The sequence below is a fragment of the Tasmannia lanceolata genome, unplaced genomic scaffold (genome assembly GCF_043159265.1).
Source record: "Tasmannia lanceolata isolate RefF3 unplaced genomic scaffold, GAP_Taslan_0.1 ptg000081l, whole genome shotgun sequence".
NCBI classification, from domain to species: domain Eukaryota; kingdom Viridiplantae; phylum Streptophyta; class Magnoliopsida; order Canellales; family Winteraceae; genus Tasmannia; species Tasmannia lanceolata.
The window spans coordinates 131,211-150,271 of record NW_027518758.1 but is presented as its reverse complement, the minus strand read 5'-3'; the positions used below and the strand labels follow the sequence as shown (position 1 = coordinate 150,271).

The 19,061-nt window shown below is 38.0% G+C and overlaps 1 protein-coding gene, 1 long non-coding RNA gene and 1 pseudogene across 2 annotated transcripts in view; all 3 read right to left on the bottom strand.

Annotated features, from left to right (window-relative positions):
- Positions 1 to 5,645: 5,645 nt before the first annotated feature.
- LOC143865496 (putative disease resistance protein At4g27220) lies at positions 5,646 to 9,414 on the bottom strand (annotated as a pseudogene).
- Positions 9,415 to 10,602: 1,188 nt separating this feature from the next.
- On the bottom strand, positions 10,603 to 16,856 carry LOC143865495 (disease resistance protein At4g27190-like). Its single transcript, XM_077375826.1, has 3 exons — positions 16,773 to 16,856; positions 16,602 to 16,655; positions 10,603 to 11,799 (listed from the first exon to the last, which is right to left on the bottom strand). Exons 1-3 carry the CDS (start codon positions 16,854 to 16,856, stop codon positions 10,603 to 10,605), a joined length of 1,335 nt encoding a protein of 444 aa, XP_077231941.1.
- A 382-nt stretch (positions 16,857 to 17,238) lies between these two features.
- The window catches only part of LOC143865507 (uncharacterized), a 28,615-nt gene continuing 26,792 nt past the window's right edge, over positions 17,239 to 19,061 (bottom strand). The window contains exon 2 of the long non-coding RNA XR_013241913.1: positions 17,239 to 17,628. This is a non-coding gene — a long non-coding RNA (uncharacterized LOC143865507). The remainder of the gene's footprint in view (positions 17,629 to 19,061) is intronic.

Genomic DNA, 19,061 nt, shown 5'->3' with positions numbered 1-19,061 from the left:
CAGATGCGGACTTGTAACTGAACACAGAATGGTCGACAGCACACTGCTTCAATCCAAAACGCAAAACCACAGTACTGAACCTTCCAAACCAAGCCCTAGGTGATTGCTTCAGACCATAAATTGCCTTCTGAAGACGGCATATTGCTGAGAACATCTCCCCCTGAGCAACATACCCAGGAGGTTGCTCCATATAAACCTCCTCAGAAAGATCACCGTAGAGGAAGGCATTCTTCACATCAAGCTGATACAGAGGCCAGCCACGATTAACTTCTAGAGAGACCAATACCCGTACTGAATGAATTTTGGCGATGAGAGAAAAGGTCTCCTGATAGTCGACACCAAATGTCTGAGTATACCCTTTAGCAACAAGACGAGCTTTGAGACGCTCTACCGACCCATTTGGAAGATACTTGATGGCAAAGACCAACGACACCCAACAGGTCGTGCTCCTGAAGGGAGAGGAACCAACCGCCAAGTTTTATTCGACTGAAGTGCAGCCATTTCTGCGTCCATAGCAGCCTGCCAACTAGGATGATTTAGAGCATCTGTAACTGACTTAGGCAAAGTAATCGAAGATAGGCTAGAAACAAACGAATGAAAAGATGGTAACAGATGCTCATAAGAAACAAAATTTGAAATGGGATGTGCACCAATACGAGACTGAGTACGGATAGCAATGGGTGAATCTGCAGGAAGAGAACAAATACCTGAAGGAGGACAGTCTGACTGTCGAGGAGGATTAGTTGGCTGAGAGGGTGCCTCATTCATAGCAAGGGGTAGAGATGGTGCTTCATTCGTAGGAAGAACAACCTGTCGAGGTCCCCGAGTATAAGTTTGCACTTCAGACTCAGTACTTTTCCCTAAAGGACTCGGGGGGGGGGGTCAACAACAACTGTAGGTATAGGTAGAGAAGGCAGAGTGGGCACAGGAGGCCCCATCACGATAAGAACTGGCACACTAGGTACGTTAACTGATAAAGGAGGAGGAGAATCAGCCGAATACGGTTGGTCTTCAAAAAATGTGATATCTGCAGAGACATATGTCTTTCGAAGACGTGGACTATAACACTTATAACCCTTCTGGGTACGAGAGTACCCCAGAAAGAAACACTTCTCTGCTCGAGGCTCCAACTTGTCAAGACCAGGAGACAAGTTATGAACAAAGCACGTACAACCAAAGATACGTGACAGTAAGGGAAATGGATCTCCTAAAGGATATAAGACTGAAAACGGTATTTTTCCAGATAAAACAGATGAAGGAAGTCGATTCCCTAGGTAGCATGCTGTAAGAGCTGCATCTCCCCAATGAATCTTAGGAACTTTCATCTGAAACATAATGGTCCAAATCATATCAAGTAGATACCAAATTTCCTTTCAGCAACACCATTCTGTTGCGACGTATATGCACATGACAACTGATGAATGATACCACGAGACGCAAGAAAATCGTCAAATCCATTATCCACAGAAAAAATATTCTTTAGCATTATCAGTACGTAAACACTTAATAGAACAATTAACTTTAGGTTGATGATAAATGCTCCCTATAGGTTTTTAACTTTGGTTGTCCCTCTTAATGCTTTTTTAGGAAAATGATATGGGAACCCGAAACCTTGCATATAAGTGCAGCTAGGCCTAATGTGGTAGTCAAGTTGGGCCCACGATATTAGGTGATCTAGGTGATTAGTCTGTTGGGCTCAGCATAGATAGGTTGTAAATGGAAGCCACAGCCTGAAAACATCTATAAATCGAAGATTAGAATCATCCATGAGGAGATTTTTAACGCACTACCTATATATTCCGGGGCCGACAAATGAATATTTTTTTTTCGCCCAGTAATGCAGGCCGTGCTTTGTTTTTTTTTGCAGAACTCATCTGACCAATAAAATATGAGGAATAGACCAAACCATCCATCAATTCCACTTTCATCTGTACTTTCCAAACGATATCCCATTTTGGAAGTGTTTTCCATTAATAAATAATATGAGGAAGTCTATAGGGCTCCCTTCCAAAAATCAGATGAAAGGACGCCCCCATTGGTTACTCATCACCAAACTGCATCCTCAAATAATATACATCTCTTGAACTGAAAAAATTAACATTGGGAGAGATATACCGGAATTTGGATGTACTTCAGTATTCAATATGTGCAGCGAAGAATGGTTGAAGTTGTTGTTTGATGGCATCATTTTCCCACTCCAATGCTTCCGACCATTCTCTCTCACCTTGAACATACCTTAGATTGACCATTCTCTCTCACCTTGAACATACCTTAGATTGGGTCTCCTTTGGATCCCCAAGGAAAGCCTCTTTAGATTCGGCCACCTATAAACGTCAATCATTTCAAGGGAACGAAAAGCCAAGGAGATCTCTTTGCAAGTACTCCGCACTTTAGTTAAGTGTACACGTTCTAAAAATCTCAACTTTCTCAACTTCATTTACAATTATCTCCTCCGATCCTCCACATCTTGAAACATTCAACTCTTGTAAGTTTAAGGAGTTGTTGAAGATGAATACAACAGTCCAATTTCGGGGCTCTGTTTGGATGCTTAAGCATTCTTTACGGAAGTAATGTTTATGGAGGGCGGCTGGAATTTTGATTCAATTAAAACCCCGGTAAAGCCATATAATGCCATGTGCTTTATTCTGTTTGGATGCAAGTTAACCAGGAGAGAAAGAGGTTTACATAGAAATCTCTTCTTTATTAAGATATTTCATATGTAAATCCAAGTGATGTCATGTCGCAAGACATGCAATTTTACACATGTTGGTAGTCTCTAAGGATTTGGATGCTACATTGGGATTTGTATACCAAATGTGTGTTCTCAACCATGTCTCTCTCAATCTCGGTCTCGATTGATTACAACAAATTAGAAAATGAAATGCCCAACTGGCACCGAGATTGAGAGTTTAAAAAAAAAAATAGCTTTTACAGACAGATTTTTTGAAATTTCGTAGGGAAAAACACCTTTTCCTTACGGATTTTTTTTTTTGAAATTTCGTTGGCAAAAGTACTGTTTACCTAATGATTTTTCGAAATTATGTAGGAAAAAGCACATTTTCCTTACGGACTAATTTCAATTTTCGTAGGGAAAAGTACATTTTCTCTACGGTATTTATTAACTTCCATAGGGAAAGTCCAATCATGTCCCTATGGATTGTTCCGTAGAGAAAGGTGGCCTATCCCTACGGAATTACAAATCGGTAGGCAAAAGGCTTTCCCTACGCCACCTAGCTTACAGACATACACATGATCATATAATTGTTAGATCAAAGACTTCTTTAAGGCATGTTTGGATCTAGGGAAAAGAAAATTATGGAAAGTAATAATCTCTTGGAATTATTTATTTATTTATTTATTTTTTTAAATATATTTTTTTCACTTTTTGGTTGACATTTTTCAATTTTTTGGAATTTTGTTTTCTGTTTGGTTCACATTCACTGTGTTTATCCCCACCAAATCAAGTGGCTTTCAGAAAAAAAGATGGTGAAAATCATCAATAACTAGGAAAGAAAAAAATTGTAGACGAAATCCAAAACAAGCGAGTGAATGCAAATGTTAATACAACTAAAAGAAAGCAGTAAAAGGAACATTCTGATGCCTGTATACTATCTTGAGAGCTTTAGCATTGGATATGTACACATCTCTAATAAGCTCTGCCTAAAAGTAAACCAACCTAGAAAATGGTGTTTGAACTTGATATGATTAACATGAAGTCACATCATTGAGTAATTCCACCAAAAATTAAGATCACCTAGAAAGATGGAAAGTGCAACAGGGAATATTGCAAAAAACGCAAATCAGTATTCTTGCTTATTGTTTGTGCAGATATTGCACAAAACTCAGCTAGGCACCTACTAGATCAATCATTCGAAATAAAAAATAAAGTCATTAGGAAAGCAGAAAGATAGGTCTTGGTCGTGTATAGCAGGAATTTTAGGGAGTTTAATTTCTCCAAAGTTAAATAAAACGTTTCTTTTTTAAAAAATTTGCTATCTTTTTTAAGAATTTTAGGAATTTTAGTTTTTTTTTTTTGTCGCCCGTGTAGATGGTTTTTTGGAAGGATGCCTTTCAGTTTATCATTCCTCATTAAATAAGGCTATTTGGAGGTTTTTTTGTTTTTCTTTCCCCATTTATTGAAGAATATTTTATATACGAAAATAAAAATCCCAATTAAATGAGAGAGCCAAACCATGGAAAACTAAAATTACAATTAAGTTGGCATCCTACTAAAACAGAGATTTTATATGGTCAAAACTCTCCTTTTAATATCAGTTGCGTCTAACTTAACTTTAGGTTGATGATAAATGCTCCCTATAGGTTTTTAACTTTGGTTGTCCCTCTTAATGCTTTTTTAGGAAAATGATATGGGAACCCGAAACCTTGCATATAAGTGCAGCTAGGCCTAATGTGGTAGTCAAGTTGAGCCCACGATATTGGGTGATCTAGGTGATTAGTCTGTTGGGCTCAGCATAGATAGGTTGTAAATGGAAGCCACAGCCTGAAAACATCTATAAATCGAAGATTAGAATCATCCATGAGGAGATTTTTAACACACTACCTATATATTCCGGGGCCAACAAACGAATATTTTTTTCGTCCAGTAATGCAGGCCGTGCTTTGTTTTTTTTGCAGAACTCATCTGACCAATAAAATATGAGGAATAGACCAAACCATCCATCAATTCCACTGTCATCTTTATTTTCTAAACGAAATCCCATTTTGGAAGTCTTTTCCATTAATAAATAATATGAGGAAGTCTATAGGGCTCCCTTACAAAAATCAGATGAAAGGACGCCACCATTGGTTACTCATCACCAAACTGCATCCTCAAATAATATACATCTCTTGAACTGAAAAAATTAACATTGGGAGAGATATACCGGAATTTGGATGTACTTCAGTATTCAATATGTGCAGCGAAGAATGGTTGAAGTTGTTTGATGCTTCCGACCATTCTCTCTCGCCTTGAACATACCTTAGAAATGGTCTCCTTTGGATCCCCAAGGAAAGCCTCTTTAGATTCGGGAACCTATAAACGTCAATCATTTCAAGTGAACGAAAAGCCAAGGAGATCTCTTTGCAAGTACTCCCCACTTTAGTTAAGTGTACACGTTCTAAAAATCTCAACTTTCTCAAACTTCATTTACAATTATCTCCTCCGATCCTCCACATCTTGAAACATTCAACTCTTGTAAGTTTAAGGAGTTGTTGAAGATGAATACAACAGTCCAATTTCGGGGCTCTGTTTGGATGCTTAAGCATTCTTTACGGAAGTAATGTTTATGGAGGGCGGCTGGAATTTTGATTCAATTAAAACCCCGGTAAAGCCATATAATGCCATGTGCTTTATTCTGTTTGGATGCAAGTTAACCAGGAGAGAAAGAGGTTTACATAGAAATCTCTTCTTTATTGAGATATTTCATATGTAAATCCAAGTGATGTCATGTCGCAAGACATGCAATTTTACACATGTTGGTAGTCTCTAAGGATTTGGATGCTACATTGGGATTTGTATACCAAATGTGTGTTCTCAACCATGTCTCTCTCAATCTCGGTCTCGATTGATTACAACAAATTAGAAAATGAAATGCCCAACTGGCACCGAGATTGAGAGTTTAAAAAAATAAATCAAATCTCCTCAATTAACAAAGCACAGATTATATTCTCTGAAAACAGAATAGTTGAGGAATACAGAATGACTAATGAAAGGACTAAGATTCAGAAAGAAAAAAAAAACCATCAACACACAAACTTATATATTAAATACAGGAAATTCAACATATCCATCAAGCCACAAAAGCAGGAAAAAAAAAGCCTAGAATCTAAGAAGCCCATCTGAACACATTTCTTCAAGCAAAAAACAAAGAGCCCAATATCTACAGCAACAAACCCAGTTCGAAAAACCCCTTTCACCACATTAGCAACATTACCACTAATAAGAGACAGGCTTTGGATGGCTACGACGGAGCCCACTTGTGAGAGCTTCCTGCAAACACCAGAAATGATGATGATGAGAGAGAGAGAGAGAGAGAGAGAGAGAGAGAGAGAGAGAGAGAGAGACTTTGGAATAGGGTGATCTAAGCTCAGCGAGGCCTTATGCGATAGTCAAGTGGACCCACATTATTAGGTTGTCTAAGTGATTAGTCAGTCTGTTGGGCCTAGTGTATATAGCTTGTGGCACAAAAATCTTCTCCATGATAAGATGATCATGACCCTCCGTTTGTGTGATAGTATAAAATAGAAGGCACACATACACAAATAGAGGGTTAGGATCATCCTATAAGGAGATCACCATCCTTTATAAATAGGGATTTGGTAGGGACGATCGTAGAAAGCATTTTGAAGAGAGGGTGTTGCATGAAAGAATAAGAAAAAATCTGTTGACAAGTGGAGCCTACTAGCCTTGTGCGATTGTCCCTACCAAATCCCTTATAAATAACATTATAACATACATCTATTGACTTGAACCGAAAAAAATAAAAATAAAAACCTGTGGGGGCGAAAAAATCTATTGACAAGTGGAGCCTAGCCTTGTGCGATTCTCTGTTGCCAAAAATCTTCCTTAGATTAGGTGCCTTTTTTATCCCCACGGGAAGCCTCTTTATAATCGGACACCAATCAAAATATAACTCTTCAAGTGCAGGAAAAGGCAAGGAGACCCCTTTGCAAATACTACCCAATTGAGGTAGGCTGTTAAGATATAAGACTCTCAACTTCGGGAGCAGTGATGGTAGAGCATCATCGTCGTCATCATCATGTTGGAGTTGGTCGACCTTCTCCTCTTCATTTACAATTATCTCCTCCAATTCATCGCAATCCCAAACCCGCAGCTCTTGTAAGTTAGGGAGTTGTTGAAAATTAATACGGCGCCAGGAGAAAAGCTTCCTCAAATTAGGACAACCATTAAATGTCAATTGAGTAAGGCTAGAGAGGGTTCCAGGTGGCATCGACCCCTCCCAAAGGCTCCGCAAATTACGTAGAAATCCAAGATGCAGAAACCCTAAGTTTGGTAAAGCAGTAGTCTCTTCTTGTAGCCTGTTCCAATCCATCACAGTCACCATTTCTTGGCATCTATCGATTATACACTTCTTCAACTCATTCAAGTTTTCCACGCCGAGTTCCAAGAGGTCTCTAACTCCACCATGATCTAAGTATAAAGCATCGGCACGACTTAGTACTTCAACGATCGCATTCTCATGGGTTGTGACCTCACCAACAAGTACCACACCTGGATCTACTTTACTGACCCTGTAGTCTCTCTTGGTGGAAACCAACCACAATTTGAAATGTTTTAATTTGTTTCTCTTTCCACGAAAGGCTGCTTTGGACAAATTGTTCAAGGCACTCCACATTTGGGAAGTAGCAGAATCCGAGATGAGTTAGTTCCCTCAAGCTGCATATCTCCTCTGTCATACAATTTGTAAAGCTCTCATCCCACCTCCCATCATATGGATCTACCCTGATACGCAAGTCTTCTAATAGAGAGAGCCTCGATATTCTTACTCTGAGTTCGTGGCAAGACACATGCAGAAGCCTAAGTTTAGTTAGCTCCTCAATCTCAATAGGTAAACAATCAATCTTCGTCCCGTCTCCAAGAGCAAGCACATCAAGTTCCTTTAGTGCCCCAACTTGAGACGTGAGCGTCTTCAATTTCTCACAATTATTTAGAAATAGTGTTTGAAGGCTGACCAAATTGCTAACGGATTCTGGTAGCGACTCTATGCTGGTGTCACTTAGGTCCAAAACTCGGAGGCTTGCCATGTGATCAAAGAATGCTGCAGGAATTTTTGTTAATGTTCTGTTCCCTTGAAGCAACAATGTCAAGAGCTTGAGGCAATATGGTGACGGGGGAAGACTATTTAATTCATTACGCATCAAGGAGATCCTCTCCACGTTTTCCCATTCCTTTTCCTTTGGGGGTTCGCTTATATCAACACCAGCTCTTACTAAGAATCTATACCCGTCTCCAGTTGGAGAAATGATTCGTAATGCTAGATCCCGCATAACACCATGCATCTTGACAGAGTCTGTCTCGACACTTTCAAAAAGAGATGCATCTATGAGATGTTTTACTATAGCATGTCCCTTATCATATGCACCTGCACCATTGATAAAACCTTCCCCCCTCCAATACTCAATTAATTCATCTATTGGAATCTTATGGTCTTCCGAATACAGTGCCCCATACAAAAAGCAATTCTTTGTATTTTCATTGTTTAACCTGTCGAAATTGAATTTCAAGCGCTTAAACACTTGTTCTTCCATATCTTCGATCTCACATATAGTTGGCGAGCGTAACTCATCCAATGCATTTTTCCACACATGGACATCCTCGTCCTTCCTCAAGCTCCCTCCCACCGCTATGATTGCAAGCGGCAAACCATGGCACTCCTTAACCACATCCTTTGCTAAGGATTGTATGCTTGGATATTCAACAACGTCCCCCACTTTATTTTGGAAAAGTTTCCATGCTTCCTCTTCAGATAAGATATCTACCCTTACCTCCACATCAGTATCCATCGACTTACAAACTTGTAGCCTTCTAGTCGTCAGCACTATTTTGGAACCGTTCTCTAGGTTTATGCGAGGGATTCCAACATTGTCCAACTCTATTTTCTCCCACATGTCATCCAAAAGAAGAATGAACTTCTTTCTTTCCAATTCCTGATATATTCTTGTTGCCATATTGTCATTTGATTCATCACTTCGTAAATTCAATGACAATCGTTTTGCAATTTCATTCTGCACATTTCGCAAGCTCCAATCTTTTGAGACGGTTACCAATATGACAATTTCAAACAACTGGGTTATTTCTGCTGAGTTGTTCAGACTTTTCATCATCGTCGTCTTTCCAACTCCACCCATTCCCCAAATTCCAATCTTTTGTTTTTTAATGTCTTTGATGCATCCCAATATTTTTTGTAGAGTGCGATCAGTTGATGTGTTCCCTTCTATTGTTGGTGCAGGTACGGCTTCAGCTATCTTTGTCGGTGCGTCAACCACCACCCCACCGACCCAAGAGGTTGATTTCTCCAAGAGATCTATGATCAAATTAGTGGACTCATCAATACGTTTGCCAAGCTTCAGCCGCAATGAAACATCTGGACACCATCCCATCAAACAAATTTTCTCCTCATGGTATTCTTTCTCTATCACATTCACCTTATCCTGTAGCCTTTCCACCTTTTTAAGCCAGTTTTCACATTCATTCGTAGCAGTCCCTTTGCTTCCATGCCTATGTATCTCCCCTTTGATGTCGTCCCTTGTACTATACAGAAGGCTTGCTTTTTCATTGCGATTTTTAAAATTCTTTTCAAGATTTTTGATGTAACTAATGCGTCGAATAATAGGATCACCTAACCACTTCACAATTTCACATCCCGGTGAAATCGCTGTCACAAGGGATTCCATATTGGCTGCAAAATAAGAAAAGGATGAGAGGCAAATAAAAGTATGCATTCAATCTTCTTAATAGACATATCATATATATTCCACCTAAAAGGAATCCAAAACAATTCTTTTAAATTATAATATTTTATCCATTATAAATGACTAATTCCATCTTCGTATATGGGCAAAAACAACACTCATATGCTCGTGATAAAAGATAAAAAATATACAATAAAAATCCCTGCTCCTAAAAGACAAGAGAATTGGGAAGACATGAATATTTCTATTAGTGAATGTATGTTAAGGGTTAATGATGATTTCCATCCAAATCAGATCATAATTTACTGTGATTGAATTGGACACAGAAACTTTATACAAAATATTCTATTTCTCGATTGGGAAGAAAAGTTATGCAGACAATTTTATAAGGCAAGCAAAAAGCAAAATAGACGATTTAACTGGATTATTAATGTAAAACGTATCATAGATGATTACCATGGACACCTGGATATGAAAAGTTGGCTACAGTTATAGGAATCGTTATTAATATACATTGTTGGAAAAAGGATGACGAGACCTACAGGAAAGCCAATCAATTAAAGTTCATTGGTTGTTTTGAAGCATCTCAAGAACATGCCATTTAGAGGGTCAAATTTCAGTATGATGTCAAAATCTACTATTTATAATAAGTTAGTACCTTGCTCTTTTTTAGCCATCTCGGGTATTGAGAGTTCTACTAGATTAAAATTCTCCTAATTAAGGGTACTAAGTTTTAATAAGTTTTATATTTTTTACTATTTTATAAAAGTATTTATTTTTAATAAGTACGGCTTATAGGAAAGCGAGTTTGGTTTGGAGTCTTTAGGACCATTTAAGACTCGATAATCATATTGTGTGAGACTTTTGATTATTATCTATAGAATTTTCTTTTTAGAGAAGTTTATTCGCTAGATCTCCTTGTGGGTTCAAGGTTTTGATCAAAGCTACATCTTCTCACTCCTTTCTATAGTTTCGTTCATGTGAACCACATATGATTTGTGACGGGGCTTGCGGTCAACATGTTTGTGATTCACTATACATAGTAAATCATCGACCTCCACCCAGTGAAGATGAATCCAAAGATGAATAGGTTGAGGAGAATATCCTCCAACATTGGGGAAATGAAGAGCGAGACATGATAAAAAAAAATACCCAATAAAAAATGATCTTCTAGACTTCAATTGTCAACTTCAAAAAGCAATTCTTTGTATTGTCATTGTTTAACCTGTCGAAACTGAATTTCAAGCGCTTAAACACTTGTTCCTCCATATCTTCAATATCAGATGTAGTTGGTAAGCGTAACTCATCCAATGCATTTTTCCACACATGGACATCCTCCTCCTTCCTCAAGCTCGCTCCCACCACTATGATTGCAAGCGGCAAACCATGGCACTCCTTAACCACATCCTTTGCTAAGGATTGTATGCTTGGATATGTAACAACATCCCCCACTTTCCTTTGGAAAAGTTTCCATGCTTCCTCTTCAGATAAGATATCCACCTTTATCTCCTCATAAGTATCCATCGACTTACAAACTTGTTGGCGTCTAGTCGTCAACACTACTTTGGAACCATTCTCTTGGTTTAAGTGAGGGATTCCAACATTGTCTAACTCTATTTTCTCCCACATGTCATCCAAAAGAAGAATGAACTTCTTTCTTTTCAATTTCTGATATATTCTTCTTCTCATATTTTCATTTGATTCATCACTTCCTAAATTCAATGACAATCGTTTTGCAATTTCATTCTGCACATTTCGCAAGCTCCAACCTTTTGAGACGGTTACCCATATGACAATTTCAAACAACTGGGTTATTTCTAGTGAGTTGTTCAAATTTTCCATCACCGTCGTCTTTCCAACTCCACCCATTCCCCAAATTCCAATCTTTTGTTTTTTAATGTCTTTGATGCATCCCAATATTTTTTGTAGAGTGCGATCAGTTGATGTGTTCCGTTCTATTGTTGGTGCAGGTACGGGTTCAGCTATCTTTGTCGGTGCGTCAACAACCACCCCACCGACCCAAGAGGCAGATTTCTCCAAGAGATCTATGATCGAATTAGTGGACTCAACAACACGTTTGCCAAGCTTCAGCCGCAATGAAACATCTGGACACCATCCCATCAAACATTTTTCCTCCTCATGGTATTCTTTCTCTATCACATTCACCTTATCTTGTAGCCTTTCCACCTCTTTAAGCCAATTTTCACATTCATTTGTAGCAGTCCCTTTGCTTCCAGGCCTACTTATCTCCCCTTTGATGTCGTCCCTTCTACTATACAGAACGTTTGCTTTTACATTGAGATTTTGAAAATTCTTTTCAAGATTTTTGATGTAACTAATACGTCGAATAATAGGATCACCTAACCACTTCGCAATTTCAAATAATTAACGGTGAAATCGCTGCCACAAGGGATTCCATATTGGCTCCAAAATAAGAAAAGGATGAGAGGCAAATAAAAGTATGCATTCAATATTATGAATAGACATATCATTTATATTCCACCTCAAAGGAATCCAAAACAATTCTTTTAAATTATAATATTTTTTCATTAAAAATGACTAATTCCATCTTTGTATATGGGCAAAAACAACACTCATATGCTCGTGATAAAAGATAAAACAAATACAATAAAAATCCCTTCTCCTAAAAGACAAGAGAATTGGGAAGACATGAATATTTCTATTAGTGAATGTATGTTAAGGGTTAATGATGATTTCCATTGAAATCAGATCATAATTTACTACGATTGAATTGGACGCAGAAACTTTATACAAAATATTCTATTTTTTGATTGGGAAGAAAAGTTATGCAGACAATTTTATAAGGCAAAAAGCAAAATAGACGATTTAACTGGATTACTAATGTAAAATGTATCATAGATGATTACCTTGGACACCTGGATAAGAAAAAACCGGGCCAAAAGGGCAAGTAATATTTGGCTACGGTTGGCTACAGTTATAGGAATCATTATTAATATACATTGTTGGAAAAAGGATGACGAGACCTACATGAAAGCCAATCAATTAAAGTTCATTGGTTGTTTTGAAGCATCTCAAGAACAGGCCATTTAGAGCGTCAGATTTCAGTATGATGTCAAAATCTACTATTTATAATAAGTTTGTATCTTGCTCATCTTTAGCCATCTTGGGTATTGAGGCTTCTACTAGATTATAATTCTCCTAATTAAGGGTACTGAGTTTTAATAAGTATTATATTTTTTACTATTATATAAAATTTATTATTTTTAATAAGTATGGCTTATATGAAAGCGAGTTTGGTTTGGAGTCTTTAGGACCATTTAAGACTCGATAATCGTATTGTGTAAGACTTTTGATTATTATCTATAGAATTTTCTTTTTAGAGAAGTTTATTCGCTAGATCTCCTTGTGGGTTCAAGGTTTTGATCAAAGCTACATCTTCTACTCCTTTCTATAGTTTCATTCATGCGTCAGGATGTGCCCAGGGATTACCCTCTTTTTTATGGCCGCTAACAAATAATAGGGCTAAATGCAATTCATCGGACAATGCTATGAGGAATGACAGTATGATAATGGTAGCATTCAAGGATTTTCAGTGGAACTATCCGAGATCGATGTACGAGATGCAAGTAGTAATTTCTTGATTGGTAGACACCTTCGAGTGCAATCAGATCTGTGACGACGAACCACATATGATCTGTGAAGGGCCTTGCGGTCAACATGTTTGTGATTCACTATACATAGTAAATCATCGACCTCCACCCAGTGAAGATGAATCCAAAGATGAAGATGTTGAAGAGATTATCCTCCAACATTGGCGAAATGAAGAGCGAGATATGATAAAAAAAAATACCCAATAAAAAATGATCTTCTAGACTTCAATTGTCAACTTTAATAAGGGCCCGTTTGAATGCCGAGAAGATTTTGATTTGGATTTCTCACATTTGCAGCCCTTTTTGCATTGTAATTTGGATCGGATCAAATTCTTGGATTTCTAATTCAGCAGCTGAAAGCGAAAAAAATCAGATTTCTAAATTTGTTGTGGAAATAAGAAATTGGAAATCCGTAGATCTAGCAGTTTCCTTCACCCTCTTTGCTCCTCAACCTCTCCCCTCCACTAGGAAGTTCCCCTTTCCCTCTCTGTCTCCCTCTACATTAGCTGCCGAATCTATTCATTTTCTATTTAAAACTCAATTCCAAATCCAAATACAAACTGGGAGGTACCCAAACGGGCCCTAAAGGACTTCCTCGATTGGCTTATTGAGGTAGTTATATTTTTTTTATTATATGGAGGTTCGTGAAGGCAAAGGGGTGAAGTTACTGGCATAAAATCTTAAAGACGGGGCTTCGGCTTAGTGTAAACAATTCCAACTTTCACATACACGACATATGAAAGCACCAATTAAAATTTGGCAAAGAATGAAGCAGTTGCTGCGAGAGTGATTCTTGCAGATAGATTATGATAAAGTGTTATTCCAACAATATCAGTATTGTTGTCAAGGATGCCTATTTGAGAAGGATTATGTGAAAGTGTTTTATTGCTTATCCCCATATAATGATTCTATAATGACAGAACCATAGCAAGTAGCAAGATTCACTGGTGGATCGCCCATGGCCATCCATGATAGAATCTGGCCACAACTCGTTTGGACCCTTAACGAGGTGTCAAGTTAGAACCTAGAGTAGATGTGAAACTAGATCATCTTCGAGTAGGAACTCGGCAATAGGGGGGTCGACTACTATTGAATCATCATGGGACACGATTCACAGTCGAGGGAAGGTTCTTATTTGAGGGTGATTCTGACAATCCCTGTCCATGAGCCGAGTTTTCGAAAGTGAATAAGACAATGATCACTATTAGGGATGGGAACAAGAACTCTTATTCTCCATCCCATCCGCTCCAAAATGATCACTACTAGGGATGGGAACAAAAACATGTATTCTCTACCCTATATGCTCGAGTGTTATTGATGTGGCCAGCCTAAACACAAATTCAATCAATGTCCGGGCCTAACTTGGCAACTAGTTTAGAAGGGGCAGGCAACGAGAACCTTAAAATTGAAGGGGAGGACTAAGAAGTCTCCGAAGAAGATGGTGAAGAAATGTTGACCTATGAAGATCAAGGGTTATCCCTTGTTGTGAGGAGATTAATATAATCTCCTAATCAAGAGGCATATCCACAGTGGCACAACATCTTCTAAAAGAAGTGTACAATGAATCAAAGATTTTGCAATTTGATTATTGATGAGGGAAATAGTGAGAATATTATCTCTAGAGAAACAGTGGATAAACTATAGTTGAAGATGGAAAACACCCTTCCATACAAAATATGCTGAATCTAAAGGTCAACGAACCAAGTTTGTTGAAAGGCATCAAATTTCATTTTCTATTGTAAATTTTTTTAAAGATAAAGTTGTATGTGATGTGGTCGATATGAAAGCCTATCAATTACTTGATCAGCTCTGGCTGTATGATGTTGAATACCCGTAAGGGCAAAGACAATGTTTATATCTTTTTCAAAGATGGGAAAAATAATCATTGCCCCTATGTTTATATCTTTTCTAGGGGTGGGGCTGTCCCTCCTAACTATGATAGATTTGTGAAAGAGTCAACAAAAATATGAGAGATATATGCCTTAATAGTGAAGGGTGATGTTGTGACTTGTGAGGCCTATTGGTAATCCAGAAAGGTTAAATACATTCATGCAAGAGTCAGGGACGGATTTAGTGGGTGGGGGGCAATTGCGCCCCTGAAAAATCTCAAAAAGTTTTTGTATATCCAAAATTTACTTAGATTTTTAAATTTTTGTGAGGGGGGGTGGGGGGGGGCAAATTTCCTTTATTTGTTTTACATTTTTATGTCAAAAAAGAAGTTTGTGGGTTTCCAAATCTCGCAAGAATTGGAAACATGATATTTTTTAGGCTCCTTACGGTGTCAATAATTTTTGGCTCAACGTTTTCAACGATTTTGGGGTTTTTTTTTCATCTCTTTGAAGTCTCCATCTACATTTCAATCTCTCCCTCCTTCTCTTGTCTCTTGATCTCCAACTCTAACAGTTTTACTCCGGCCAAAGGTTGAAAGGTATGCTCTCTCCCTCAATTTCTCTTCCTCTTTCTCTCAATCTCATCTCTATTTTTTTTTCTACTTAGCAATCTGATCTAAGTTTGTTTTGGACTTTGAGATGCCCTCTCCCTCGTTCTCTCAATCTCATCTCTATTTTTTTAAAAAATTCGCTTTATCAATCTGATCTAAGTTTGTTTTGGATTTTGAAAACCGATTGTGAACCTTTAACTCCTTGATTATGACCATTCAATCTTGCGGTTTTCAGCTTTCCTTCCACCAAGCGGGGGCAGGCGTGTTTGGCATGATCCAAAGCTAACTTGTTGAATGAATGGTTTAGATCATTCAAATGTTGGACCTACTATGCTATGCTATAGTGAGCACCCTTCACTGTATTACAATTAAGTTGCCATCGTACTGAAACATCCCCTCTCCTTTTAATATCAGTTGCCTCTAACTTTAGGTTAATCATAAATGCTCCCTAGGGTTTTAACCTTGGTTGTACCTCTAAATGTTTTTTTTAGGAAAAATGATATGGGAAACCGAAACCTTGGATATAAGTGCAGCTAGGGCTAATGTGGTAGTCAAGTTGAGCCCACAATATTGGGTGATCTAAGTGATTAGTCTGTTGGGCCCATAATGCGTAGGTTGTAAATGGAAGCCACAGCCTGAAAACGTCCACAAATCTAAGGGTTAGGATCATCCCATGAGGAGATTTTTAAGACACTACCTATATATTCCGGGGCCAACACATGAATATTTTTTATCACCCAATTATGCGGGCCGTTTACGGGTTTTTTTTTTTTTTTTTTTGCAAAACTTATCTGCCAGGTTGATCAATTCCACTTTCGTTTTTATTTTCCTAATGAAATCCCATTTTGGAAGTGTTTTCCATTAATAAATAATATGCCTTCCAAATATGAGATGAAAGGGCGCCCCCATTGGTTACTCATCACCAAAGTGCATCCTCAAATAATATACATCTCTTGTACTGAAAAAATAACATTGGGAGGTATATACCGGAATTTGGATGTACTTCAGTATTCAATATGAATGGTTGAAGTTGTTGTTTGATGGCATCAATTTCCCACTCCAATGCTTCCCCCCATTCTCTCTCGCACTGAACATACCTTAGTTGGGTTCTCCTTTGGATCCCCAAGGAAAGCCTCTTTAGATTCAGGCACCTATAAACGTCAATCTTTTCAAGTGCACGAAAAACCAAGGAGACCCCTTTGCATTTACTCCCAAATTTAGGTAAGTGAATAAGTTCTCAAAATCTCATCCTTCTCCTCTTCATTTACAGTTATCTCCTCCAATTCACCACATCTTGAAACATTCAACTCTTGTAAGTTAAGGAGTTGTTGAAGATTAATACAACGGTCCATTGTCGGGCTCTGTTTGGATGCTTAAGCATCTTTTAGGGGAAGTAGAGTCTACGGTGGGCGGCTGGATTTTTTATGCAAATAAAACCTCAGTAAAGCCATATAATGCCATGTGCTTTTTTCTGTTTGGATGCAAGTTGAGAGAGAGAGAGAGAGAGAGAGAGAGAGGGGGGGGGGGGGGGGAGGTTTACCTAGAAATATCTTCTTTTTTAGTATATTTCATATGTAAATCCAAGTATGTCACGTCACAAGACATGCAATTTTACACATGTTGGCTTTTTAACTCTCAATCTCGGTCCCCATTGATCATGTCATTTTCTAATTTTAGTTACAACAAATTAGAAAATGAAATGCCCAACTGGCACCTAGATTGAAAGTTTGAAAGAAAAAAAAAATCTCAGCTTCTCAATTTACTAAAAACGCATATTATCTTCTCTGAAAACAAATAATTCATGAATACAGAATGGCTAATGAAAGGGCAAAAAAAAAGCCATTAACACACAAAATGATATAGCAAAGATACAAGAAATTCACATATCCATCAAGTCAAAAAACCAGGAAAAAAACAAAAATCAAAGAAACCCATCTGAACACACATTTCATGAAGCAACAAACAAAGAGCCCAACCTTGAAAGCTACAAACCCAGTTCGCAAAACCCCTTTCAGGAAAAGAATGGTTGGATTTCCGAATCATTTCAGCACATTAGCATCAATACCACTAATAAGAGATAGGCTAATTTGGATGGCTACGATGCAGTCCAAGTGTGAGAGTTTCCTACAAACACCAGAAATGATGAGAGAGAGAGAGAGAGAGAGAGGCCTAATGTGATAGTCAAGTGAGGCCCACATTATTGGGTGGTCCAAGTTATTAGTCTGTTGGGCTGGGCCCAGCGTATATAGGTTGTGGCACAAAAATCTTCTTCATAGATAAGATGATCATGACCCTCCATTTGTGTGATAGTATAAAATAGAAGGCACACATCCATGAATAGAGGGTTAGGATCATCATATGAGGAGATCACCCAATAAAGTGGGTCCATAAATTAATGATTTAGATGGTCCATCCTTAATAAAAAAAATAGTAGAAGGCATAGTAGTAGGGACGATCGTAGAAGGCATTTTGCATGAGAGACCGTCCACCTCATAGGATAAGACAAAATCTGTTGAAAAGTGGAGCCTATGTGGCTGCCCTCTCATGCAATAGCTGGTCCGTGAAATGCCTTCTGTGATTGTCCCTAGCAAATCCCTTATAAATAACATTCAACTCTTGAACCGAAAATAAAAGAAATGAGTTTAACTAAGAAGAAGATAAAATTTTGAGAGGAGGAAAGACAAGTGGAGACTAAAATTATATTGCTTTCTCTCTTTACTTTTTGATTGCCATACATGGATATAAAATAAAAGACATGAGAACATTCTAGCTAGTCAAATGAAGCAATTACTCTCTTAGACTTTCAAAACCGACTTTCCAACTCCCACTACATTCAAATAGATAGTATCTAATTGGTTTATATTTCCAACACTCCCCCTTAAACCAAATTTCTTCCATCAATTATTCCAAGAGAAGTTCTGAACTTGTAAAACAGCTCGGCCTTCACGGCTTGGTAAGAATATCCGCGACTTGATCTCTGGACTTGATATGAACCAATTCAACCTCTTTTTTCTTCACATGATCTCGAATTGAATGAAATCGAACATCTATATGCTTGCTTCTTTCATGATAAACAGGATTTTTTGCTAACTCAATTGCTGATCTATTGTCAATGCAAATCTTTGTAGCCGTAACTTAATGAAAATGAATTTCTTTGAACAACCATCATAGCCAAATAGCATGAGAAACATATGATGATGCCGCCACATACTCGGCCTCACGAGAGAGATACAATAGGTTGCTTCTTGGATACCCATGTGAAAGGAGAATCACCCAAAAAGAAAACAAAACCGGTGGTGCTCTTCCGTTCGTCCATATCTTGATGCAAGTCTCTCCTAGGCTTCTTGGACTAAGGATCGGGAGAGTGACAGACACACACTCAAATGCTCAAGAATTCGGATTCAAGAAAAACATATTTGCACAAGTTCGGTAAAATGAGCGTATCTCCCTTAATATAGGTCGGAATAACTTGATTAAAAAGCCAAAATTTCAAGGACTCAAAGATCTACAACTTTGCCGACAAACGTTTGCTCAGAAAAATACTGGAAAGGGCTTGA

Coding starts and splice junctions, on each gene's coding strand:
- LOC143865495 (XM_077375826.1), bottom strand. CDS start 16,856: ATGGACCGTTGTATTAATCTTCAACAACTCCTTAACTTACAAGAGTTG. Junction 16,656..16,772: donor GTGAATTGGAGGAGATAACT/GTAAATGAAGAG, acceptor TGACGTTTATAG/GTGCCTGAATCTAAAGAGGC. Junction 11,800..16,601: donor CAAAGGAGAACCCAACTAAG/GTATGTTCAGTG, acceptor GAAATTGCGAAG/TGGTTAGGTGATCCTATTAT.